Source organism: Lynx rufus, unplaced genomic scaffold, assembly GCF_022079265.1.
Source record: "Lynx rufus isolate CCGP_SWC_20201006 ecotype Redwood Valley unplaced genomic scaffold, mLynRuf1.p SCAF_5, whole genome shotgun sequence".
In the NCBI taxonomy this organism is placed as follows: Eukaryota; Metazoa; Chordata; class Mammalia; order Carnivora; family Felidae; genus Lynx; species Lynx rufus.
The window spans coordinates 5,810,811-5,833,882 of NW_025814867.1; the positions used below are offsets into that span (position 1 = coordinate 5,810,811).

Here is a 23,072-nt window from a genome sequence, read left to right on the forward strand (position 1 = left end):
TGCAGCGGGCTCCTTGCTAACAACACGGAGCCTGCTTGGGTCTCTCTCTCTCTGTCTCTCTCTGTCCCCCCCTACTCTCTCTCTCTCAAAATAAATTAAAAAAAAGTCTTCAAACAAAAAGAGTAAGGCAGGGAAAGTACAAAGTAAATGACACAGGTGATACGATATGCAGATGTTGCAGACTTTAGGAAGATGGTGTGTGAGTGATATTTAGAAAGGTGCCTGGTTTAAAGGACAAGCCTATCACTTCCTAGGGAACCCCAGGTGCTGAAAAGGACAGCGTGCCTCTCACCAGAGCACCCTCCGGGCTTGGCTTTACTGCTAAAGCTGTATCTCTGGCCTGGCAATCAGAAAGATACACGTGAAAAATAAAGCTCGTCTTGCAAGTGGGCTTCCAGAGGTCATAAACTGCAGAAGCCTGTAGCGGTTAGGTTCAGAATGCCTGCTAACGCCAGGTGTCACTTTCTTTTCCCCCTAGTATGAATTCAGCGTGATCTTTGACACCAGCCACGTGTCTGGGGAAGAGGAAGTTCTTAGCTTCATCGTTACCGCTCAGAGGTAAGGGGGATTTCATTTTTTTTTTTCAAAGATAACAGAGTTATGCACATGGGAGAGGACATGGCCAGGTCATGCTTTGATGAGGCTCAGGACGCTGAGGAGGAAGAAACAGTTCAGCAATGAAGCCCCAGGCCGCGGGGTGGAACCACATCTCTCAGGGGTGGCGCTTGTCTAGCTCTGCTGATGCGGCTACCGGGCCAGACGGAGCTCGGAGTGTCTGGGGGTCATCCAGTCGGAGCTGATGATTTTTACAGCCAAGGAGAGACAGACCGGGAGAGGTGAGGATTCTGAGCCAAGCTCACGTGGCGGATTCGTTCACAAACTTCCCCCGTGGGTTGTCGGACGGAGTCGGCTCTTTCTCACGAGCACACCGTTGCATTCCCTGACGTGGGGAGAGGGCCCTGCAGTCGGAGGGCCTGGCCAAGCCCGTGGTCAGAGGCCCCGAGACCTACTCCGCAAGAGAGAGCTTGTCCTGGAAAACCTGTGGGCTGATAGTGAGGGCGGGGGACGATGCAGGGCGGCTCCTGCCCTCCGCAGGGTGCTCCCGCCCCTCTCTCTGCAATGTATCCTCGAGCCCCAAGGGCCTTGGGGGTTGTCAGCTGCCTCCACAAGCCAGGACCCACGCGCACCTTGAAGCGCCATCGGGGTAGCAGTCGGCTGACAGCTGGGATGGACGGAGAGGTATTTAGGTGGGTGAATGGGGAAAAAAAAAAAAAAAGCTTCGATTGAGCTGTAGGGTGGACACCCAAGCCTATACCTTTGTGATTTGAATTTTCTTTTTCTGGAAATGATTTTTTAAACTCACCGGAAATGTTGCCAAGGGTAATTCAAGGAACTCCCACATAGCCTTTGCCCGGCATCACCCGGCGGCCACACTTTGCTCCGTTTGCTTTCTCATTCTTTGTGTGTGTGTGTGTTTTTTTCTTAATCATCTGGAAGTAAGTTGCAGAAGTCATGCCTCCCTCCCGTAAGTACCTCAGGGTGCACGTCCTAAGAAGGAAGCCATTCTCTTAAATAACCACATAGAGTTAGCAAATTCAGGAAATTTGACTGCTGATACAATGTTGTTATCTACAGTCTGTGTTCCAGTTGTCCCCAGTCGTCCCAGTGACTCTTCAGTCACTTTTCACTGGTCCACAGTCCGGTCAAGGATCACGCATTGCGTTCAGTTATCATGTCTTATCTATAGTTGCCTTAACCTCCAAACGAACTTTCATGCCGCGAGTCCTAAGTCCATCCTGGAGGTGGTCTGGAGATCTGAACCAAACGCCCTGAAGGCCAAGGTCAGGCAAGGACCACTGAAAAAGGTGAGAAAACAAAACGAAGAACCTGCATGATTAATAGAGGCCAGGAAGTCGGAAGGCCAGGCACCGAGTGAGCGGTCAAGGACTGAAAGTCAACCAGGGAAAGATGCTCTGTGGAGTCACAAGGTTATTGGCACAGGGTTCCAACCTGAAAATCTGCAGGATCTGGGGTGCAGAGGGAGGCAGCGAGCTCAGCTTCGTGAAACTAACCCAAGCCTTCCTATGAGGAGAATGCCCTCAGGAGCTGAGAATGACAATTCTAGAGAAAGACATGTCCTAGACTCTTCAAATGAGCCCCGTTGGGGCCAGCTCAGGGGCGACGTGCCGCACGGGATAACAGGCACCGGCTCGGCCACGTCTCCGGCCCCCAGATACAGCAAGAGTCATGCTTGGGACCATCTGCCCACCCCCCGTGCACGATCGCCAAGTGGCTGTCATGGGCAAAGGACCCAACTGGGGCCGAGAGGGATCCTGGATGAGCGAGGGGGAGTCTTGCATCCCAAACCGTCTCAAGAAGGCTCCAGTCTGGAGTTGGAGGCGGACACGCAGCTTCCTACCGGGGAGGAGAGAGGAACTAGCGAGGGCAGGCGCGCTTCGCCCCTTCAGTCTGCAAGTGTCCGAGCACTTCCCACAAGCCAGTGTGCTGCGTAAGACACTGGCACGGCCCCTCCTCTTGGGGAACCAGTGGGCTGGTAGCAGGGGGACAGATAATGAGCAAATGACTGCGTAACGTCAGCGAGAGACCAGGAGACAGCGGGATTCATCCAGCAAGCGGGACGCATTCGCCGGCAGTCCTAAAGCATCTTCTTTTTGTCCTGTACTCTCTTTAAGCCCACTCGGGGGGGGTGGTTCTTTGGCTGTCCTAGGAGGGGGTCCAGGACGGTCCTGTGCGTTCTGAGGTCTCAGTCACTTCAAGCCTCACAGCAGATTCACAAACCTGTGATTAAGGTGTCCCTTGAAATAATCAAAATTTGATTTAAAGTGAAGGCTCTCGCCCCTCAGGGTGGGCAAGCGGCAGAAGGGAAACCTACCTGCCTCTCTCTCTCTCTCTCTCTCTCTCTCTCTGTCTCTCTCTCTCTCTCTCTCTGTCTCCGTCTCTGTCTCTCTCGGGAATGGTCTTGCTTTCCTCCAGGGATCCTGCTTCTGCCCCCTCTTTCCCTGGGAGAGTTCCTGAGCCCCCCAGGCTCGCAGCAGGGCTTGTGGGAGGTGTGTGTGAAGCAGGAAGAGTGCCCGTCCCTTAACAGGTGCTGGTGTCTGCCCTCCCCCGGCCGCAGGGGTGTTTGCAAGCTGACTCTTGCCTTTGCACAGCAGCCCCTGCTGCGGGTTCTCAGCTGCTCTCCCTCCTCATATCCTCCAACCTCAGCCTGTCCACAGCTAGAGGCCCGTTCAGCTGAGGCCACCCTCAGGGACGGGGCCGAAGGGGACCCCACACGGGCTCTCACACAGAGTCCTTACTCAGTAGCCTCAGCCCTGCTGGTCTCTGGATTCTTCATGCCCCTCTGTCTTCACTGGGCCAGGAGAGGGAAAGCCAGACGCCTGCCCCTACATTCTCTGGGGATGCGCCCCACCCCCCACCCCACAGCACCCTGTGCTGATCAAGGTGCCCTGAAGCCCGAAAGGGCAGACACCCTGCCCTCACGAGCACTTCTCTCTAAAAGCTGTTTCTCCAGAAATCCTCCTTTCTCCACTAGTACATCCTTGACGTTTCAGCTTGGATTTTTTGCCCCCGACCGGAGGAAATCCTGGTCTGGTGCTTTCCTCTGAATCTTGGCATCTTTTACACCCCAGCCAAGCCATGCATCGGAGCGAACACACTATCACCCACCCCCCACCCCCCCAGGGATTGTTGAATTTTCACAGACGCACCAATTCCCCAGAGTCTCGGACTGAGATCCTTCCCAAGCCCTGAGTCTTTCCGCTCTCTGCAGTCCATGCCGGGCCCCTCACTAATGGCTTTGCCCTCAGGTATCCCATCTCCATCTCTGGCCGCTGGTTTGGGAAGCTCAGGTCGGTCCCCAACAAGCACAGACCAGCAGGCACCTCCGGTGAGATGCAGACACAAAGAAGCCCTGATTGTATCTCCCACTGCCCTTCGCTTTTGTTTTCCTTTGAGGCCTTCCTCAGTCTCCGTGTTATTTAAAGCTCGCAGCATTCAGATTCACTTTCCCTTGGGAACGACTGGATGCCGGAAGCATACATTTTCAGAGCCCCTCCGTCCACAACCACGGTCGCCTCTTTTGGCTTCAGTGCCCCTTTCTGTATTTTCTTTCTTTTCTTTCTTTCCTTTTTTTTTTTTTTTTTAAAGCATGATCACTAACATTTCGGAGAATGTTCTCTCTCCTAAAACCAAGAGCGCCGCATGTCACAGTGTTTATTTGGCTCTCTTTCCCTCGCATTTTCGTGTCCGACATCCGCTCCAGAGGCAATGACTCTCTGGCCTTCGGCTCAGCACTAGTCGGACGTGGTGAACAAACACTAAGCGCGTGTAAAAAGTAGACGTCGATACCAACAGCCGTGATTGTTCACAGCCAGCCCAGCAAGCCCGGAAATGCTGCAGAACCTTCTAGCCTGGCAAGGGGGGACCGCGCCACGGGCTACTAGCGTTTCGATGCCGATGACCATTGGCGGGGCTTGCGAGCTTCGGGCTTGTGTGAGACTTGGTTATTTCCCATGCGTACTGTTTGAAGATCACACGGTTCCCGGCCACCTAAAACGTGACTGCGACCTAACAGAACTGCATACAAAGCATAGAGAAGATGGACTCTGTTCCCATCGCTAGAACCCAGAATGGCTTCCCCGGGGGATGGTATTTACCAGAAGAGTGTGTTTTCAGGCTGAGGACGCGGAGGCACGGCGTCGAGAGCTCACACAGGAGAACCTAAGACCCATGCGGGTGGTGGGCATTGCAGGGAACGGGGGGGGGGGGGGGTTCGTGAGCCATCTCTGGGGAAGGCTGGGGAAGACGACTGACGGAGGAGATCCGGCTGGGCCACGGAAGGCCCACGTAGCTCAGGAAGTCCGCCCTCCATCCCAAAGGCAGAAAGTTTTTGAAGCGGGAAGTGACGCGTGCCACAGTTTGCCCACAGAGCACGAGATCGTTGAATTTAATAAAAGGAGGCAAATGGCCGATCAAACCTGGAAATTCTCATTCTCCTGCTGAGTCTTGGATCCACAGAAAACCCTGTGGTCGGGCAGACCCATCAGGGTGCACTCTCCGTCCCTCTCCACCTGGGACAGTCGATATTCCTGGGCAGGAAATAAATGACATTGGAAGCGACTTCCCTGGTTAAAAAGAGGAAACTCCACCTGCCTTCCAACCCCACCCAGAGCTAATCAGTGGTCAGAGAAGGAGAGCCCCGGGCACCCCGGTGAAAACTCTATCTGTTAGAATCACATGTCCGTAGACTCCAGCTGTGCCCATCGGAATCACCCCAGGGGGCTTTCAAAGCTACCGACGGACCAGAAATTCGGGTCTATTGGTCTGCATGAGATCTGAGCTTTGGCAGCTTGAAATAGTCTCATCAGGTGATTCTAAGAAGCAGCCAAGGCTGAGAACCACTATCCGGGGTCCCTGCCTCTAGACTGGGCACATTTCCACTCAGCAAACACCTATTAAGCGGGTACTACGTCTCAATGCAGTGCTGGGCACATAAGAAATCATGCTAATAACTTACTAAAATCAAGAACACCCCCTTTTGTGCATTAATACTGCTACATCGCATCAGGGGACACGTGGTATTACGTAATTGAAATAGAATCTTCTAGCCTTTGAATCACAAACGTTCAGGAAGCTGTATTATATGTTAAACATGCAGCGGAATATCAGCCGGCACTCGTTTCTTGCCAGATGGTGGGAAAACTGGTCTCACTGCCCCAGAGGGCGGCCTCAGCTCTTGACTCCCTGCTAGGACTGAAAGATCCCTAAAGCCCCTTATCTTGAAAGCCACAGTTAAAATATCAATCGTTCAGTCCTCCCCGTCGCCACCCTTTGAAGATCTCCTGCCTACTTGTGGATTTAGGAGGACGTAAAGTTGAGGCTAAACAGTCCTCCAGAGCTCTCTCAGCAGCCTGGCTCTGCAGACCCTGGGAAAGCATCCCAAGTCACGAGCTTGCAGAGTGACCGGAAGCCTTTTGATGTCTGGCCTCTGTATCTCAACTTTTCAACTTCAGTCGGTCTGGGGCAGTCACTCGATGACAGATGAGACCCGTTGGGCCCGAGCGGCCAGCAGCCACAGGTGACCGCACAATTGGTAGGGCAAGGGGTGGGGCTTCCTTCAGGAACCCATTACTCAGACCTGGCAGGATGCCGGGTGTGGGGAGGGGGCAGGCCAGGGCGTGACTGTCCCATCCATTCTGCAGCCTGGTGGGCCTCTAGCAGTGATTCTAAGGCTTTTATTGCCCACCCCCCCCCGCCCGGGGAAGGAGAGGCCAGGTGGGCACCTGACAATCCGGCTTCACCAGACTGGCTGCCCTCTGAGTGATGGATGTCACCCCATATGCGGAAGACGGATGAAGAGCCAGGGGTCAGAGTCACAGAGCACCATTGTTTCAGAACAATAGGAGAAAGAGGGAGTGGGGATGTGGGCTGCTATTTAAGTATTGTTGCCTTTAGCACTTGCTGGTGGGAGAGGAAGGCAGTGGGGGCGGAAGGAGGGCAGGGAGCAGGCAGGAACTCTGCCTGCCTCAGGGAATGGGGGTGGTGGGGAGCGATCCAGTGAGCCGTGCCCAAACCTCAGCAGGGCTCCGGGCTACTGCATTCCACCCCTGGAAGATGAGCTTGGCTTCCAGCCGGGGTCCCACACTCAGGCCATGTGGTGGAACCCATCATCTGGGAAATGTAACAAAATAGTGAAAGCAAGTCCCGTCTTCTCTCTCCCTCTCCTCCTCTTCTTCCTCCCTCTCCACAACCTCCCAAATCTCCTATCAGATTTGGAGGAGGAATCACGATGGAAAAGCCCTCGTTTGGGAGTCAGACTGACCTGGTTTGCCCTGGGTCCCTTTGGGCAAGCTCCCTAATCTGTCTGAGCTGCTCCTTACCTGTCAGAGGTGGGTAATCCCTTCCGGGGTTCCTCTTAGGACCCAGTGAGATCATGCTGTGCAATATGCCTGGCACAAAGCGGCCACCCAACAGCATCAGCCTCCTTGCCCTCCCCTTTCCAGAAAGACCTCACAACGCTCCCCTTTCTCACTCCAAAGGGGACACCTGTATGTGGACATGCCGCAGCCGGAAGTCTCCAGAGGGAGCCCCCGTGATCTTTCTCATGACAGGATTGGCCAGGGCCTCTCTCCCGGGCTCGGCTGCTCAGCTCCATGGCTGGTGGGTGAGGCCCCCAGCTGGGCAGCAGCTGCTCAAGTCCAGCAGACCCTTTCCCAGCGGCAGTGCCCGCACCTTGCCGGCCCGCCGCTCGCGGAACAAGCACTTACAGAAGTCGCATGCGCTGGCGGTGTCCCGCCATAAGCGTTCAGCACTCCCCTTGCCCCCGCACCCACCGGCCAGCTTTCAGCTCCCCGCACCTGCCCCTCTGCCGAGGCTTTCTCTGGCCAGAGCCCGCTCACTTGGGTGCGTGGGGCAGGTGCCAGGAAATGCATGCTCCCTGTCCCCCGAGTGGCGGGTCTCAGGAGTCCGTGGACAAAGACCCACCTCCCTGGGAAGACTGAGTTGGGAAGACGAGCTGTGTGTGCCACGCTGCCTCCCAGATGTCCCTAGCCAGACCAACCCCAGTACAGCACCGACCGCCTGCACCGTGTGCCTTCTTCGTCTTCCTTCCCTTCCCTGTCTCCCTCCTCCACTCCCAACTGGTGTCTCCGGGGGTCACCTCCCTGACACACTTCCTGTACTCACGTCTTGGGAAGGGGATCGCAACCGGGACAACACAGTGCCCACCGTGACTCTGTACAGGGACTGGAAACAGAACTGAGGACACGTAAGGTGCACAGTCAGCTCTCGGAGGGTGACGGACTGAGGTCTAACTCGGAACAAACAAGCCTGCTGCCGGGTAGCTAGCACTGACCGGCACTCACCCCTCTCCCTCCCGCGCAGTGGCAACGTGGAGCGCTCCGAGTCCCTGCATGACAACACCCTCACGCTGACGGTGCCGCTGATGCACGAGGTGGACACGTCCATCACTGGGTGAGTAGCCAGGCCGGCCAAAACGCAGGGGGACCCCGCGGTGGCACACCGGCCCTTGCTTGTATTTGCATGAGTAGCCGGGAGTCCGGGGCCCTGCCGGTCCCACTTCTTCCCAGCTTTGAAATGCAGGGCAAAAGCTAGAGCTACTGGCCCGTGCCCTCCTCCCTTCTTGTTTTCTCCTCTTTCCCAGCTACCCACCCACCTGCTGGGTAACACAAGAAGTTGGACGGCAAGGTGAAGCCCCATAATTTCTTTGAGCGCTCTGTACACCTTAATGTGCGTGTTTTCCCGGCACCCACCCCTCCAGAGGGTCATGATGTCTGGGATTCGAATCTCAGCCGGACGCTGCTGGGCCGGAGGTTACAGCAGATGTGTCCCGACGACCCTGGCTGGCTCGCAGAAAGGCCCACCTTTCCGATCAGCTTCACAGTCAGCGCTGGCTTTGCATGTTTCTGTTAACCCCTTCTGCAGAGCCTGCGGTGGCCCTGCCCGACGTCTGTGGTGGTCCGGAATGGGCAGGGAACAAATCCGGCGGGCACGGCGTCTGCCCCGGGGGAAGTCCACGGCCACTCAGCGTTGCTGGCGTTGGAAGGCAGGGCTGCAGGCCGCAGGCTGCAGGGACGCAAAGCAACCCGGGTGGTTTTCAGCCAAAGCCCAGGCCTGGAAAAATGAGAACTCAGTTCCTGTTTCTGGCTTCAGAAAACAGAGCACATACCTCTTTGTTAGTGGAAAAAGGATTGGCACAATTAAGTGTAGATCGAATGAGGACCCACTGAACCCCTGCCCCGAAGCGAGCTGAACTTTCTAGAGGTTCAGAGGTTCTCATTTTTCACTTCTCAAGTGCTTCTGGGTCCCGGCCTTGGCTAGAAGCGGAAGCGTTAACGCATTGCAGAAGGGCCGTTCTGCAAGAGTTCACGTGCCGCTGGGTGCCCGCAACGAGCCTCTGGGCGTGCTTGCGCTCTGGGCGTTTTCGTCAAGTCTTTGAGACGGGAGGCATCAGAGGAATATATTTGCAAGTTAGCCTAGATCTGCCTCTGTTCTATTTTTAACCACGTGCGGTTTATTTACTTGCCTCATCAGAGGCACGGTGAGAATATGGCCTGAACCAAGCCCTGCCCTTGGGGAGGAAAGAGAAAACACTGGATCCTGTTGTCATGCCCTAGGGGGCCTCATTGTGGAGGCGTTAACAGCCCCCGCTGAAGCCATCAGTTACACACACACACACACACACACACACGCACGCGCGCGCGCGCGCGCGCGCGCGCGCGCGAGTCAACCTCTGACCTTTCCAGGAACGTAAAACAAGGCTGGTTTAAAGGAATCGGTTCTTGGGGCGCCTGGGTGGCGCAGTCGGTTAGGCGTCCGACTTCAGCCAGGTCACGATCTCGCGGTCCGTGAGTTTGAGCCCCGCGTCGGGCTCTGGGCTGATGGCTCGGAGCCTGGAGCCTGTTTCCGATTCTGTGTCTGCCTCTCTCTCTGCCCCTCCCCCGTTCATGCTCTGTCTCTCTCTGTCCCAAAAATAAATAAACGTTGAAAAAAAAAAAAAATTTTAAAGGAATCGGTTCTTGCCATTTGGTAACTCCAGAAACTCACTACATTTCTAAAATAATACATGTACGTTGGAAGTAGATGAATCGCTGTCCGTTCAGGTTTGGTACCAGAAATCTTACATTACCGTGTCTGAGCAAGCGAGTGGCTTCTAGAAGGTCATCTAGAATCCGTGATTTGTCTCGGAATTCAAGTGAGTCCGAGCTTGGTTTCGTCTCAATTTTGTTCACATGGGCAATGTGGAAAGCATCGCTACAAACTGAGCTCGAATTCTTAACCACATCTTAAATAGCCACTGTTTGAAGTCTGAAGAAAAATGCTATCATTGAACAGACTCAGCTTTTAATACCTAATTTCTCGTGGTTTTGGTAGTCTGACATTTAAGTTGTTTTTTTTTTTTTTTTTTTTTAATTTTTTTTTTTCAACGTTTATTTATTTTTGGGACAGAGAGAGACAGAGCATGAACGGGGGAGGGGCAGAGAGAGAGGGAGACACAGAATCAGAAACAGGCTCCAGGCTCTGAGCCATCCGCCCAGAGCCTGACGCGGGGCTCAAACTCACGGACCGCGAGATCGTGACCTGGCTGAAGTCGGACGCTCAACCGACTGCGCCACCCAGGCGCCCCTAAGTTGTTTTAATGAATCTGTCGGAGTGGGGTGTAGGACGCCAGATACATAATTCATTTATATTTATTTCTTAAAAGCTTGTCGTGTTATTCCTCAATCCCCAAAATGTTTTTCAAATGATAAAACAGAACATGTATAATTTTGTGATCCAGTTTAAAAAAAAAAAAAACAACAAACAGCTGAACTCAAAGCTACCATTGTCGTCGTCTTCCTTTTAGAAATGTAATCTCAGTACATATTTGTATGTGTAGTTTATTGATTTAATATAAAACAAGACATTCCTGGAAGCTTCTGTTTAGGAAAACATAAATCTGGCTGTGTCCTTTTATAGGAAAAAGAAGTAACAATTCCAGAAGGGAAGGGTTTGGTGAAGACACTGGAGGGAACAAGGTTCTAGATTAAATAGAGACAGAGGTTTGGGTTCTCAGGACAACTGTGACCATGGATTGCTTGACCGAGGTTTAGGGTGACGGATTAAATGCTTTCCTCTTTCAGAATCATGTCTCCAACCTCCTTTGTGTACGGCGAGTCTGTGGATGCATCCAACTTCATTCAGCTGGATGACACGGAGTGTCACTTTCAGCCCCTCAACATCACCCTTCAGGTACCCACCCCTGGAGACGGTCTCTGTCACTGAGGGCCCACGGAAGGGCCCATGAGATGGATCTTCTACTGAAAAACAGCTAAAGAACTAGGCTCTTTCCAAGAGAAATTGTCCCAGCCTGCTTGGCTAGAGTGTAGAGTGTGTGTGGCCGGGGAAGGGGGGGGGGGTGTTTCCCGTAACCACGCAGAATTAATCCCTTCCCTGTCTGCTGTATAGACCCCTCTGCTTTTCAACACTTGGAAGGAGAACTGTGTGATAAACCCCAGCTTTCCCCAAGAAGGCCTCTGGCCAGCATCCCAACCCAACTGGCCCCAAAGGATCCCTTTGAGTTCTCCATCATTATTCAGCTTATGGGGAGGGCAGCCTCATGCATTTGCTTTGTCCCCTTTTTCCTGGGGTTCTTCATGCTGACTCGGCCTGAAGGGGCAGGGACAGCCATTCACAAGTGCTGTCTTCCAATAGCAAAGTGGTGTGAGAATGTGTAAGCTCCCCACGGGAAGCAACGTGCTGCTCCCTCACGGAGCCGTGGCTGGCTCTCCCTGGTCATAGAAGCACCATTTTCAGCAGGTCCACCCGGTGTGGACCCTGGACATCATAAGGAGCACCATTCCTTCTCTAGACCAGGGTGGGCAAACATCTTCTGCCAGGGGCCAGCAGGTAAGGATTTTAGGCTTTGTGGGCCACGCAGTGTCTGTATATGTATATATTTCCCAACTATTTGAAAGTGTAAAACCATTCTTAGCTTGCAGCCCATGCCAAAAACAGGTGGCAGGCCAGATTTGGCCTACAGGCCAGTTTGCCGACCCTCATTGTGAAGTATAAATTCTCAGGCCAGCACTGTTCAACATGAACATCTTTGTGTGTTAAGCTAGAGGGACCTCGGCCTCATCCAGTCCATTCTCCTCAGTTGGCGAACACTGGTCAGGCTCTGACGGGACAACCCTGTGTGGCCAAGCCCCCTGCCAGGAGCTGTGGATGAAGTGAAGGGAGATGAACCTGGCTGACCCATGGTGCACTGGAATCTACACCCCACATCTCTCCATTCCAGCTCCTAGAGCTGTCCCCGGCCTCTACCCGTTCGTCCCCATAGAGAAGATGGTTTTCCGGTCTGGCATCGACTGCCATGACCAATAATTACTATTTTCTTTCCCCGTGGCCACTCCTAGGTGGACTGAAGGGATGAGAAATAATCATGGGGTGTGGGTCTAGAGAACGAGGTGGTGAAACATTTGTGGGATCTCCCAAACAATGGTCTTCCTCTCCCTAAAGTGTTGTCCCAGGCAAGAGACCTCTAAAACTGTGATGAGGGACGCAGGTTCCCAGCTCAGACAGGAGGTGCTTCCTGACCAGCTAAGCCCCTACTGTCACACCCTGTGCTTAGTTTCCAGGGAAAAGGGGAAGATGGGGTTAGACCTGCTTTCGAAGCCTCACAGTGATTGCTGTGAGTAGGACCTCTGTGTTTCTGAATTGGTTCTCAGAATTAGTTTATCTTTCTCCATTGCTTTTTGTAATTGGATAGAAAACAGATAAAGACCAGATGGAGTGATTTCGTTCACTTAAATCACTTTAATTACTTACCCACTCTTAGCGGTAAGTTTTGGAGGTGTCTTACAACAAAAGATGCAGTCCGGAAAATGATTCAGAAGGGTTCACGTGACACACACCATTAATGAAGAGGGTATAGGTGTTAAGAGAGAAGACAAGAGTCGGAGTTATACTGAAGATCCAAAAGTGTTCTTATCACCCTCTAAAATGAAAGAAGGAAAGAAAGATCCACGCATCTGAGGGCATGCGGTTAAGTCGTGTTTCTCTGAAGGCATTTTTGCAGGGAGCTTAAAGTTTGGTATTCAAGCAAAAAGCTTTCTTCACATCTGACCCGACATAGGATACAGGCTGGAGAAGGGGGCCAGGAATGAGTGGCCGGGCCATGCCCCTTAGATAAATCTCTTGATTAGCAGTTGCCTGAGGAAGTACACGGCATTCCGTTCAGGATTAGGGGAGCTGACTGAGTCCGAAAGATGGATAGCGTGTGTCGTCGATTAGAAGGCGATCCTCTTGTGTCAGCAAAGCTGACAGTTTCCTTGAGGGTGCTCTGGTGACTCATCTTTCTGATCTAATCGTCACTGTTATGACTGAAACGTAGGAAGGCCACCGACCAGGCTGATGGTCCTAATGACCAAGGAACGGAGCTAGTGGGGGAGGGTAAGATCAGGAATGTGGATAAATCTGTTCCGTATTTCCTTATTCTGGGAGCATCGCTCCTGAGGAAGGGCATAAGACTTTCCGTATAGCGTGGTCTTTCTGTCTTTTCCAAGCTATTATTCAACAAGCTACTAATTGTTTAAAGACTTCACTGCAGATGCAGACAGGTGAAAGGCAGAACTACTAGCCTTGGGCCTGCCTTCTGCCTTCCATCAAACTTTTCTTAACAGGAACACAATCGTCTGTTGAGCCCTGATAGGCTGTCTTTTTTTCATCGAGAGTTCATCATTTTTCTCGCCTGAAAAATAATGGTGGAAAAGAACACATCTGCCGCACGAGAACATTGGCGGAGAATCCAAGCTTAAGGCGTTCGTTAAAAAATAACCGTGGTAACACGGGGCCCTCTCACCCGTCCTGCGGTAGTGAGTGAGCTAGCACAGAGCAAAACCACTTTCTTCTTTCTCCCCTCCTCCTCTCCCCACCTCTCCCCCCACCCCCCCACCGCCTCATGCTTTTCGTCGGGATTCCGTCAGACAAGTCAATAATTGTCTTTCCAATTCTGCGCGCTCATGTTTCACTTCCAATTCGTTCCTTCAGTTGTGGTTAGATACTCCTTCCTTTTCTTGCGTCTTGGGGCGGTTGTCTTTGGTGGATTTTGTTCTTTTGGAATCAAGAGCTGGCAAGGACCGCTCCTCCCCTCCGTCATGTCCCTGCGCTTTGAAGCAGAACCAACTACTGCAGAAACAATGAGCACGCGGTTTTCTAGGGACGATCTGGCTGGAGCTCGATCCTGAGACGTCCTGTCGGTGTCTGCAGACCTGGCCAGATTTCCCTTCCCCTCCCGGCTCTGCCCTTGTGACCCCAACTTCAGAGACGCCTCGAATCCCCGAGTTCTGTCTCTAGTCCCCAGGCCCCAGAGCAGCCTTTAGCTCCTTCTGTCTCTTGATTCTACCCATGTTTTGGTTTTTTTTAAAGCAATAACACCTTTATCGAGATACCGTTTTTCTCCCGTGAAGTTCACCTGTTTAAAGTGTGCAGTTTTTGGATTTTTAGCGTGTTTACAGAATCGTGCAACCATCACCGTCACCTAATTTTAGACCATTTTCGTCACCCCCCGAAAAGGAGCTCCACAGTCTCGAGCAGTCACTCCCCGTGTTGGCGTTTCTATTGCCGCTGTAAGAAATGACCACAAACTCGGTGGCTGAGAACAACATAAACGTATTACCGTACAGTTCTAGAGGGTCAGAAGTTCAAAATGGGTCTCATCGGGCAAAAATCAAGGTGCCAGCAGGGCTCTGTTCCTTTCTGAAGCCACGAGGGGAAAATCTGTCTTACTTTTTCCGGCTTCTACGGGCTGCTGCATTCTTTGACTCATGGTCCCCTTCATCTTCAAAGCCGGCAATGGCCAGCTGCGTCTTTCTCAAAGTTCACCTCCCTGATTCTGACCGTCTCCCTCTTCCCTGTATAAGGACCCTTGTGGTTACGTTACACCCACCTGGATAGTCCAACGTACTCTCTTCATTTTAAGGGACGCTGATTAGCAACCTTAGATCCCCCTTGCCATATAGCGTGTTCACGATTTGGTTCCTTGGATTTGGGGACAGGGACGTCTCGGGAGGCCATTCTTCTGCCTGCCGCATTTCCCGTATCCCGGCCCCAGGCAACCTCTAATCTACCTTCTGTCTCTACACCTCTATCCATCTTTTTTATTCTCCTTCATACTCCATTTTTGCCTTGACTTCCATTCTCGACCTTTCCTCCATCCCCTTTCCCTTATCTGTCTCTTTGCGGCCACCGTCTTTCCTCTCATTTCTTAGGACACGATGCGCTTCTGGAGATAGAAAACAGAGAGGACTATCAGGAGGGTGGGAGGATAAAGTTTCGTAGGACCAAATGCTGGGGCAGAAAAGAGGTACACAGATGTCCTCAAACAGGATTAGCGAGAGATCAGCTGTAAGTTATGGAGAAACCTGATCAGCCGGGCGGTGTAGTAAGAACAGCTCTTTCTGTAAGTGACATCATTTGGTTTGGGGAAAATTCACTTCGTCTCCTCTGTTACCTCAAACTGTAAAAGCAGGACTTGGACCAGATCAGTGCTTCTGAAACTACAGTTCCTGGGCCAGTAGCGTCAGCGTCTTCTGGGAACTTACTAGAAGTCGTAAACCCCCCTCACCAACAACATCCCCTCCCCCCCCCCAGCAGATCTACTGCAGAAACTCTGGGCACGACTCTCCCCCAGTATATGTTTTAACAAGCCCATCTGATTATTCTGATGTACATTAAAGTTTGAGAACCACGGGACTAGACTATGTTTATATTCCCACCAAGTGTAATAGCCGATGAGTAATTCCTAGGTATGTAAAAAGAAATAAAATGTTTAGCAGGAAGAAGACAAAGACATGCTGAAAGGGAATAAGGTAATTTGGAAGTTTGGGGGGTTTAAAATGTGTATTAGGAGGATTTCTGTTTCATTAAAACCTGCCATTATTCAATATCTCAGATCACTTGAAGTCATGACCTTTTAGATCCCAAACCCTGCAGTCTCTGTGGGAGTATCTACTGCATGCCATGAAACGAAGATCTGTATTTTTATTAAAACTCACTGTGTGTGTCTCACACCCACAGGTCTATAATACTGGGCCAAGCACCCTTCCTGGGTCATCTGTCAGTATCACTTTCCCCAATCGACTGTCATCTGGAGGTGCAGAAATGTTTCATGTCCAGGAGATGATGGTGAGTTCTCGCTTATTGTCACTGTTGCCTTCAGGTTCGAACTAGCCCATTCACATTTTGCCTTCTACCCTGAGGACCCAGAAAGTTTAGCTCATTCCAACCTTTAGAAACATACCTGGAGAAGCCGGGGACCCTCGACACCTGAATTTCTGCATTGGGACACTTTGGTTAATGCCATAAGACCTCTCTGGGGATGGGGAAGGGTCGATTATGAACATGACTTCTGGGATAGACTTTTCTGGTTCTGGAAACTCCTGGCAACCTTAGGTGTGGCTAAGGCTACATTTTTCTGAGGGGAAGATCCATGGCATTCATGAAGATTCTCAAGGAGTCACCGAGGCCTGGGGGATGAAGGCTTAGTTCCTAAGACAGAGGTGTAGATTGAAACTGACATTCATATACAGAATGTGTAGTTCTACTTGATTCTATGTCAACTGTCGATTTTATCTCAAGGGGAAGTTTGACAGCTAGTATGTGATCATCCCTCCCACCTCCTTGAAACAGTCTCCTTGGTTCCTCCTTTCTCACTGGCTTTTCTCCTCATCCCCCCAACATCTGTAGGGCTCGGGGTCAATCTCAGAGACCTCACCCAGACTCGTGGCTTTGTATTCAATGTGTGCTGATGACATCCAGCCCAGACTTCTCCCATGAAATCCAGACTTTAATGGTTAACTGCCTTCAGGCCATCTCTATCTAGATGCCTGACAGGAATCTCAATCTTCTCCAAAACTGTGGTCTTCTCAGTGGTCCCCTTCCAAATCTGCTGCTCCCATAGCCTTCCCCATCTTAGCAAATGGCTGCTCAGTCTCTCCAGTTATTCAGATCAAAGACCTTGGATCATCCTCGAAGCCTCTCTTCCCATACTTCGCTTCTGATCCGCCAGCAACTCTCATGTCTCCACCTTCACACGATGTTACCGCGTGTTATACCTCCACTGCCAGCACCCCACTCGCAGGCACCATCATCTGTCTTCAGTTATCGCAGTAGCCCCTCACTTGTGTCCCTGCTTCTTTCTGGGCCCCCCTGCAGTCTCTTCCTGGCCCAGCAGCAGAGCGAGCCTCCCAAAATGTGGGTCAGTCGTCTTAATCCAATGGCTTACCCACCCCCAAATCTTCCGGCATCCCAGCTGGCCCACAGTCTGTCTCCTGTCGCTCTGTGACCTCAGTTCCTCCTCTTTGACCACTCTCTCCACTCCTGCCACACTGTCCCTTGCTGGTCCTAGAGCACAGCAGACACTTTCCTACCTCCAGAGCTTGCCCTTGACCTTCCCTCTACTCAGGTACCCTTCCCCCAGGGAGCCACATGACCTCCAGCTTACCTCCTTCAGCTGTGTGCTCAAATACCACCTGCCCAGTGACACCCTCCCTGGCCGGCCTTGGTGCCGGCACTCCTCATGCCCTTTTCCTGCTCACACTCCACTGTCACCTTCGTCACCAGCTGACATTCCATGTGTTTTTATGTTTGACCAGTTTATCTGCCTCCTCCTGGCCCCCTACAGTATAAGGACGAGGGTTTCTCTCTGCTCACTGCGATATCTCCAGACCCTAGTACGATGCTTGGCATGTAATACATGCTCAATGAATATCTGTGGGCTGAAAGAAAAATCTACAGTCTGAAACAGAGTTGTTCACTCTGTCCGCATGAATTCAGGAAGAGAGCCATACTGTTCAAAACTGCCTCAGGCTGCTTCAGTCTGAAGTGGCTGGGTGTGAGGGGGGACCCTTCCTGGGAAGGACTGGGGCAGGATGCTCAAGTGAGTCAAGGCATGCCGTCACATTGAGAGAGTCACGGAATCATTGCTCTTCACGCGGGCACGCGAGGGACATAGCTCTAGCCAGACGAAGGGACGGTCTCTCCACCGAGAGCTTGAAAACTGGGGTAGCAAGGACCACCACATGTCACACATCTGAGCCGACAGTTGAAGCGGATGCTGCCCACAGGTGTGGAAAGCGTCATGTGATGGTGACAGCAGTACCTGGCATCTCGGTCCGCTTGGGTCTTGTGGCCTGAAAACCCGGACCGTGTGAAACATCGAACGTAGAGCAGGTCGCCCCGTCCCGAGTCGCCTGCTCGGTCATTTCCTTCCCTCATGATATTCCATTCCTGTTCCGTGAAGGGCCCACGTCTGTGAGCTCTGCTGACACAGAAGAAAAGAGCCCACGTTCCTTCCCAGCGGTGTGCCGTGGCTTGAACCCGGCGTAAGGTCACGCGTGCTCTTGTCTACCCCCTTAAATATTATCAGTCATACCCACCACTCCACCTATTCCCCCGGGCCCAGGAGCATTTTCCTCTTCAGCGTGCCCTGAGAGTTGTCGGCAGAAACGTCTGTAGGGTGGCAGAGAGAACTTTTTTCTTCATAGACAGAATTATTTATTGACCGAAACAGGAAATTTAAGTCACTCAGTTTCTGAGGGGATCTCAGAACCAACTACACCCCTCTTTCTCTTGACTAATCATCGGACCAAGGAGGAGCCACTGGAACGGACTTTGGAACACATTTATGAATAGCTGGCTCGCCTGGGAGGCGTGAGACGTGGTTTTCCTGAAGGTCTGCAGAACTGCATGGCTGTTAGTGTAGCTGAGGGGACGCTCAAAAGCCCACGTGGTGTCAGCTGGCCTCATTCCACTGTTGGAGTCCTCAGAAGCAAACCCGTTGGATGTTCAAGGCCGTATTTAGAATTTTCACGAAGTCTGTAACAGAATCCACAAGGATGGCCAAGCCTCCCGTTGGATACGCCAACCCGTGGTCAGAGGCTTGCGGCCTTTTCGTGGTATGGAAAACCCAACTCACTGGCAGGCCTCGCTAAGCAGGTAGTGAAGCACCTCGTTCCCGTGAACAGTCAGGGTTGGATTACGACGACCCTGGTAATGTAAAGGCGATGCAGTGATGAGGCGAGGGTCCCCGGATACCTGTTTCAGAGGCCGATGGGCAGGACATCCTCTGCCCTGAAGCTCTCGGGGCTGAGAGCAAGGGCGTCCTGTTCTGAGGCAAGCTCAGCGTGTCCCCAGCTTCAGCCCCTCCCTTCCTCAGCAGAGCCCGAGAATGCTCCCTGGGACAGGTGTGGCCCCTAAAGCTCATGGCGTTCTCCACGTTGGCCCTCCAGGACTGCGAGTGGAGTAGGGCTTTCATTTGGGAGATTTGGGTGGCATGGTTCAAGTGGAACTCACCCGTTTGGGGAGAAACCGGCCCTCGTTTCCTGTACCGCACAGGAGGTGACTCTCCGGCCCGGTGGCATCCCCTCCCCAGGCCACCTCCATTTCCCAGCCTGGGACGGCTGAGCGGCCAGCCGCCAGCTACGGTTAAGCCAACCGAAGCGCCCTCTTGGGGGAGGGCCCTCCGTCATCCCTCCCCACACCCCGTGGGACCCTCAGATTGTTTCCAACATTGCCCTCAGTATCTGTTTTGCCTGTGGTCGCCGTCCACGTAGAATGCTAAGGGTGGGCGTGCCGTCCCCATGGGCACTGGGCCATCACCCCACCTCTGGCCCTGAGCCTGTGGCACAGGATTCCAGCTGTTGACTCAGAATTCATTCAGGAGCGTCTGGGCGGCTCAGTCGGTTAAGCATCTGACTCTTGATTTCGGCTCAGGTCACGATCTCACAGTCGTGAGTTTGAGCCCCACTTATGGGCTGTGTGCTGGGCGGGGAGCCTGCTTAAGATTCTCTTTCCCTTTCTCTCTGCCCCTCCCCTCCTCGATCTCTCAAAATAAAGAAAGAAACATAAAAAAATAATAATGATTCAGGGGCATCTGGGTGACTCAATAGGTTAAGCATCCGACTCTTGATTTCAACTCAGGTCACCATCTCACGGTTTGTGAGATCGAGCCCCAACATCAGGCTCCACACTGACAGTGCAGACACTGTTTGGGATTCTCTCTCTCTCCCTCTCTCTCTCTGCCTCTCCCTGCTCTCTCTTTCAAAAATAAATAAATAAACATGAAAAAATGGCTTAAAAAATAGTAATTCGTTCAGGCCCATCGGGGGCTAGAGCTATGATCCCTGGGCAGGACAGACCTGCCTCTAGGTTTCACCAAAGACTCTGTGTTTTCCCGGAGGGTTTCTTAAGGTCCAGCTGCTGTGAGTGGAGTGTGGCTTTGCTCATGTGGGAGAGATTTTTCTAGGGAGCCTAAGGAAGGGTGACCCCTTCATACTCCCAGCTGTGGTTCATGATCTTTCCTTGTAGCAAATGTTCTAAGCCCCTCCACTCTGCTTGTGTTCTATTTAGAAATAGAGCCACAGTGGTGGTCCGAGGAAAGATTTAATTTCCACTGCCTCCCACCCATCAGCGTTGTGCGGTGCCCTGTGGGGACACACTGACTTCTCACAGCACAGCAAAAATGTGGGTAAGCCGCGGTGAGCATGGTATCCATCAGGAAGCCAAGGTGCAATAACCATGATAGAGAGTGAGAGGGAAAGAACACCAGACTTCTCTGGACCATCTAAAATAAAATCATTGCAGGGATGCCTGGGTAGTTGGTTGAGCATCTGACTCTCTCTCTCTCTCTCTCTCTCTCCTCCCCTCCACTCACACATGTGCACACTCCCTCTCTCTTTCATAAATACATACATACGTACATACATACATCTATACCATGGCAAACAAGAAATCATTCTGGGTTTCTTCTGCAGACACTGGCGGAAAAAGCACCTATTATGTGCCAGGCTCTGCTAAGAGGAATAAGTCACTCAGCACTTCCGGAAATTCAGACTTGCAGGAGACTGACCTAGGAAATGTCACTGCAAGACCATGTGCCAGATGCATGGAGGCATGCCCAGACCCAGGCACGTGGTACAAAGGTGCAAATCCCACCTTGGGAAGGGCAAAGGAAATGCAGACTCTTTGAGTCAGGGCTGAGAGGATGTGGAGAACACGCGAAGGGGAGAACTTTCCAGACAGGGAAAGGTCACCAGTTGTATGTGTACAATGGAGGCAGTATCTGATTCTCTGTTCTCTGTGCCTAGTCTTATACAAAATTGGCAAAGGTAGCTGTTTTCTACACCTTCTCCAGAGCACACTGCAGACAGATACCTGGGCAGTGTGATAGGAAGTCATTTCCTGTGACAGTTGGTAAGTTAATCATTCCTTCTGGGGTGCCTCATTTCTGTGTACTTGTGGATCACTCCATCTCTCCTGACCTAGGAATGGGAAAGGCCAAGCCACTTGCCACCAGAGGCCGTCAAACCACACGTCATGGATGTTGCCAATAAATGACCTGTGGACAGTGGCTTCTGTGGGCCAGACAGCCCTTGTGAGGCAAGCGTTTGCTCCTTAGAGAAAGTTCCTATTGGAAGTGAGGACATAACCTCTCATACAGCTTGATGGGAATTGGCCTGGAAAATGTAACGGCTTTCACTTTGGTGTAGTCTGTCTACAAAGACAAGCCTTTTAGCAGAGCCCCTGGGCATGGGCCTCAGAGAAGCTAAGTTAGCACGTAGGTTACAAGCATTATGGCTTATGAAGGGGCGACCATTTGAACTTGGGTGGTGGTCCCACTCCAGAGTTAAGTTTTACTCACAATGTATGAAGTTCAAGGACAGGGATGGGAGCTTTGTCTCAGGATTCAAGTTTTATTTGCTGACACTGAAAACCTATGTGTGTGCAGCTTTCTGATGCCGGAAGTGGGGGCTTTGGGGTTTGGCTCTTGTAAAAATGCAAGATGGAAGAAAGTCAGACATGACAGTTTACAGAGAATAAAGGGCTGGAACCGTATGCTAGGTGAAAGCCTGGGTCTTTCAAAGAACTCTAGTGTTAATCTAGAGACACTGAGTATGCATTCCATTCTTTGTTCCTCCCACAAAACCATCTGAAAAGGTTTACCTCTCTGGCCAGCTCTGTCCTTGCTTTGGGACAGCAATTCTAAAGAACTGACCTGATTTCCAGGAGGTAAAAGAATGTGGAAATAAGGGATGATTTTCTGAGGAGACACATCAATAACTTTGCCATAGGGCATCGTTAGGATGTTGACATCAATACGATATTAATAACTAGTATCCATTAAAATATATCGAAGTAAATTATAAACCCCCTCCCACCCTGTCCCTGCAGACACATCAGACGGGACTGCCCATGATCTAATTTCTGCCAGAATGAGTCAGTTGATATGGGAGCTTCACCTGACTTGTGATGAGTCTATATCCCTATAAAGGAAAGATGTACCTGATACATCAGTGACCACACAGAAGCTTAAACTTAGAAATGGAGGACTGAATTGCTTTCCCCTAGAATGATCTGGAAAAGCTTCTTTTTTTTTTTTTATGTTTATTTATTTTTGGGAGAGACAGAGTGTGAGCAAGGGAGGGGCAGAGAGAGAGGGAGACACAGAAGCAGAAGCAGGCTCCAAGCTCCGAGCTGTCAGCACAGAGACTGACATGGGGCTCAGACCCACAGACGGCGAGATCATGACCTGAGCTGAAGTCAGACGCTTAACCAACTGAGCCACCCGGGCGCCCCTGGAGAAGCTTCTTAAAGACGGTGGTGTTGGCACCATTAACTCGATCACATTTAATCAATGACTAAAGAATGAAGAGCTTTCTCCTAAATACCTGACAAGATAACATACCATTTCCTGCTGTCCTGAGGCTTCCGTGGCCTGTGTTCATGAGCTGTCAAATTTAATCCACATAGCACCTCTACAAGGGGCGGGGGTGGCGGTGGGGTGGGGAGGGTGGTCCTTACCCCAGGTAGAGGAACCAGTCTCAAAGACTGGCCCAGCGTTACACAGCTGGTAAGTCAGAGAGAAGGGTCCGTAATCGGGTCTGTCTGGCTCCAAAGCTCATGTGTTTCCTACTCCAGTGTATTTCACACCCCTCCTCAGAGCATTGCCCAGCCACCAGAGGCAGACTCAATCAGTAGAACAGACAGATGATGAACAGACCACCAGGAAACACTCACTGAATTGCAGCATGTCAGCCCCAGGACAGAGAGGCACCAACTGCTGTGAAAAGAAAACCTCATCCCAGACGGTGTAATCATGATCCAGACAGAAGATGGTAGAATGAGCGAGATTGATATCTTCAGAGAGAAGCAAGAAGACAGTGTTTCCGTGAAATAGAGAAGCTCGCATTTCGTACATTAAAAATTTTGATCCCTCAAACAAAAACCTCAGCCTATGAGCTGTGTCATAGAATGGATGTAAGAGAATAAAGCATTGGGTTGGAAACTGGAGGGGTTTTCCAATAATGTAGCACGAAATGACCCCCAAAATGCCAGTTAAACTTATTCCGTTATTTTATAACAACCTGAAAGGGAGATCCAGATGATCTCAAGATGAGAATGAGAAGGCAGGAAAAATGGAAATGAAAGCAAGTCAAGATTCTTGTCTTGTTTGGGGAAGAGTTTCTGTACCAATTAGCTCAAGGCTTTGATAA

The 23,072-nt window shown here is 51.6% G+C and overlaps 1 protein-coding gene across 1 annotated transcript in view; it reads left to right on the forward strand.

The window, feature by feature from the left end:
• ITGA9 (integrin subunit alpha 9) overlaps positions 1 to 23,072 on the forward strand; it is a 345,722-nt gene that overhangs the window by 266,946 nt on the left and 55,704 nt on the right. Inside the window, exons 20-23 of the mRNA XM_047099700.1 lie at positions 479 to 558; positions 7,903 to 7,992; positions 10,662 to 10,770; positions 15,598 to 15,705. Of these exons, the coding sequence (XP_046955656.1) occupies positions 479 to 558; positions 7,903 to 7,992; positions 10,662 to 10,770; positions 15,598 to 15,705 (387 nt within the window). The remainder of the gene's footprint in view (positions 1 to 478; positions 559 to 7,902; positions 7,993 to 10,661; positions 10,771 to 15,597; positions 15,706 to 23,072) is intronic.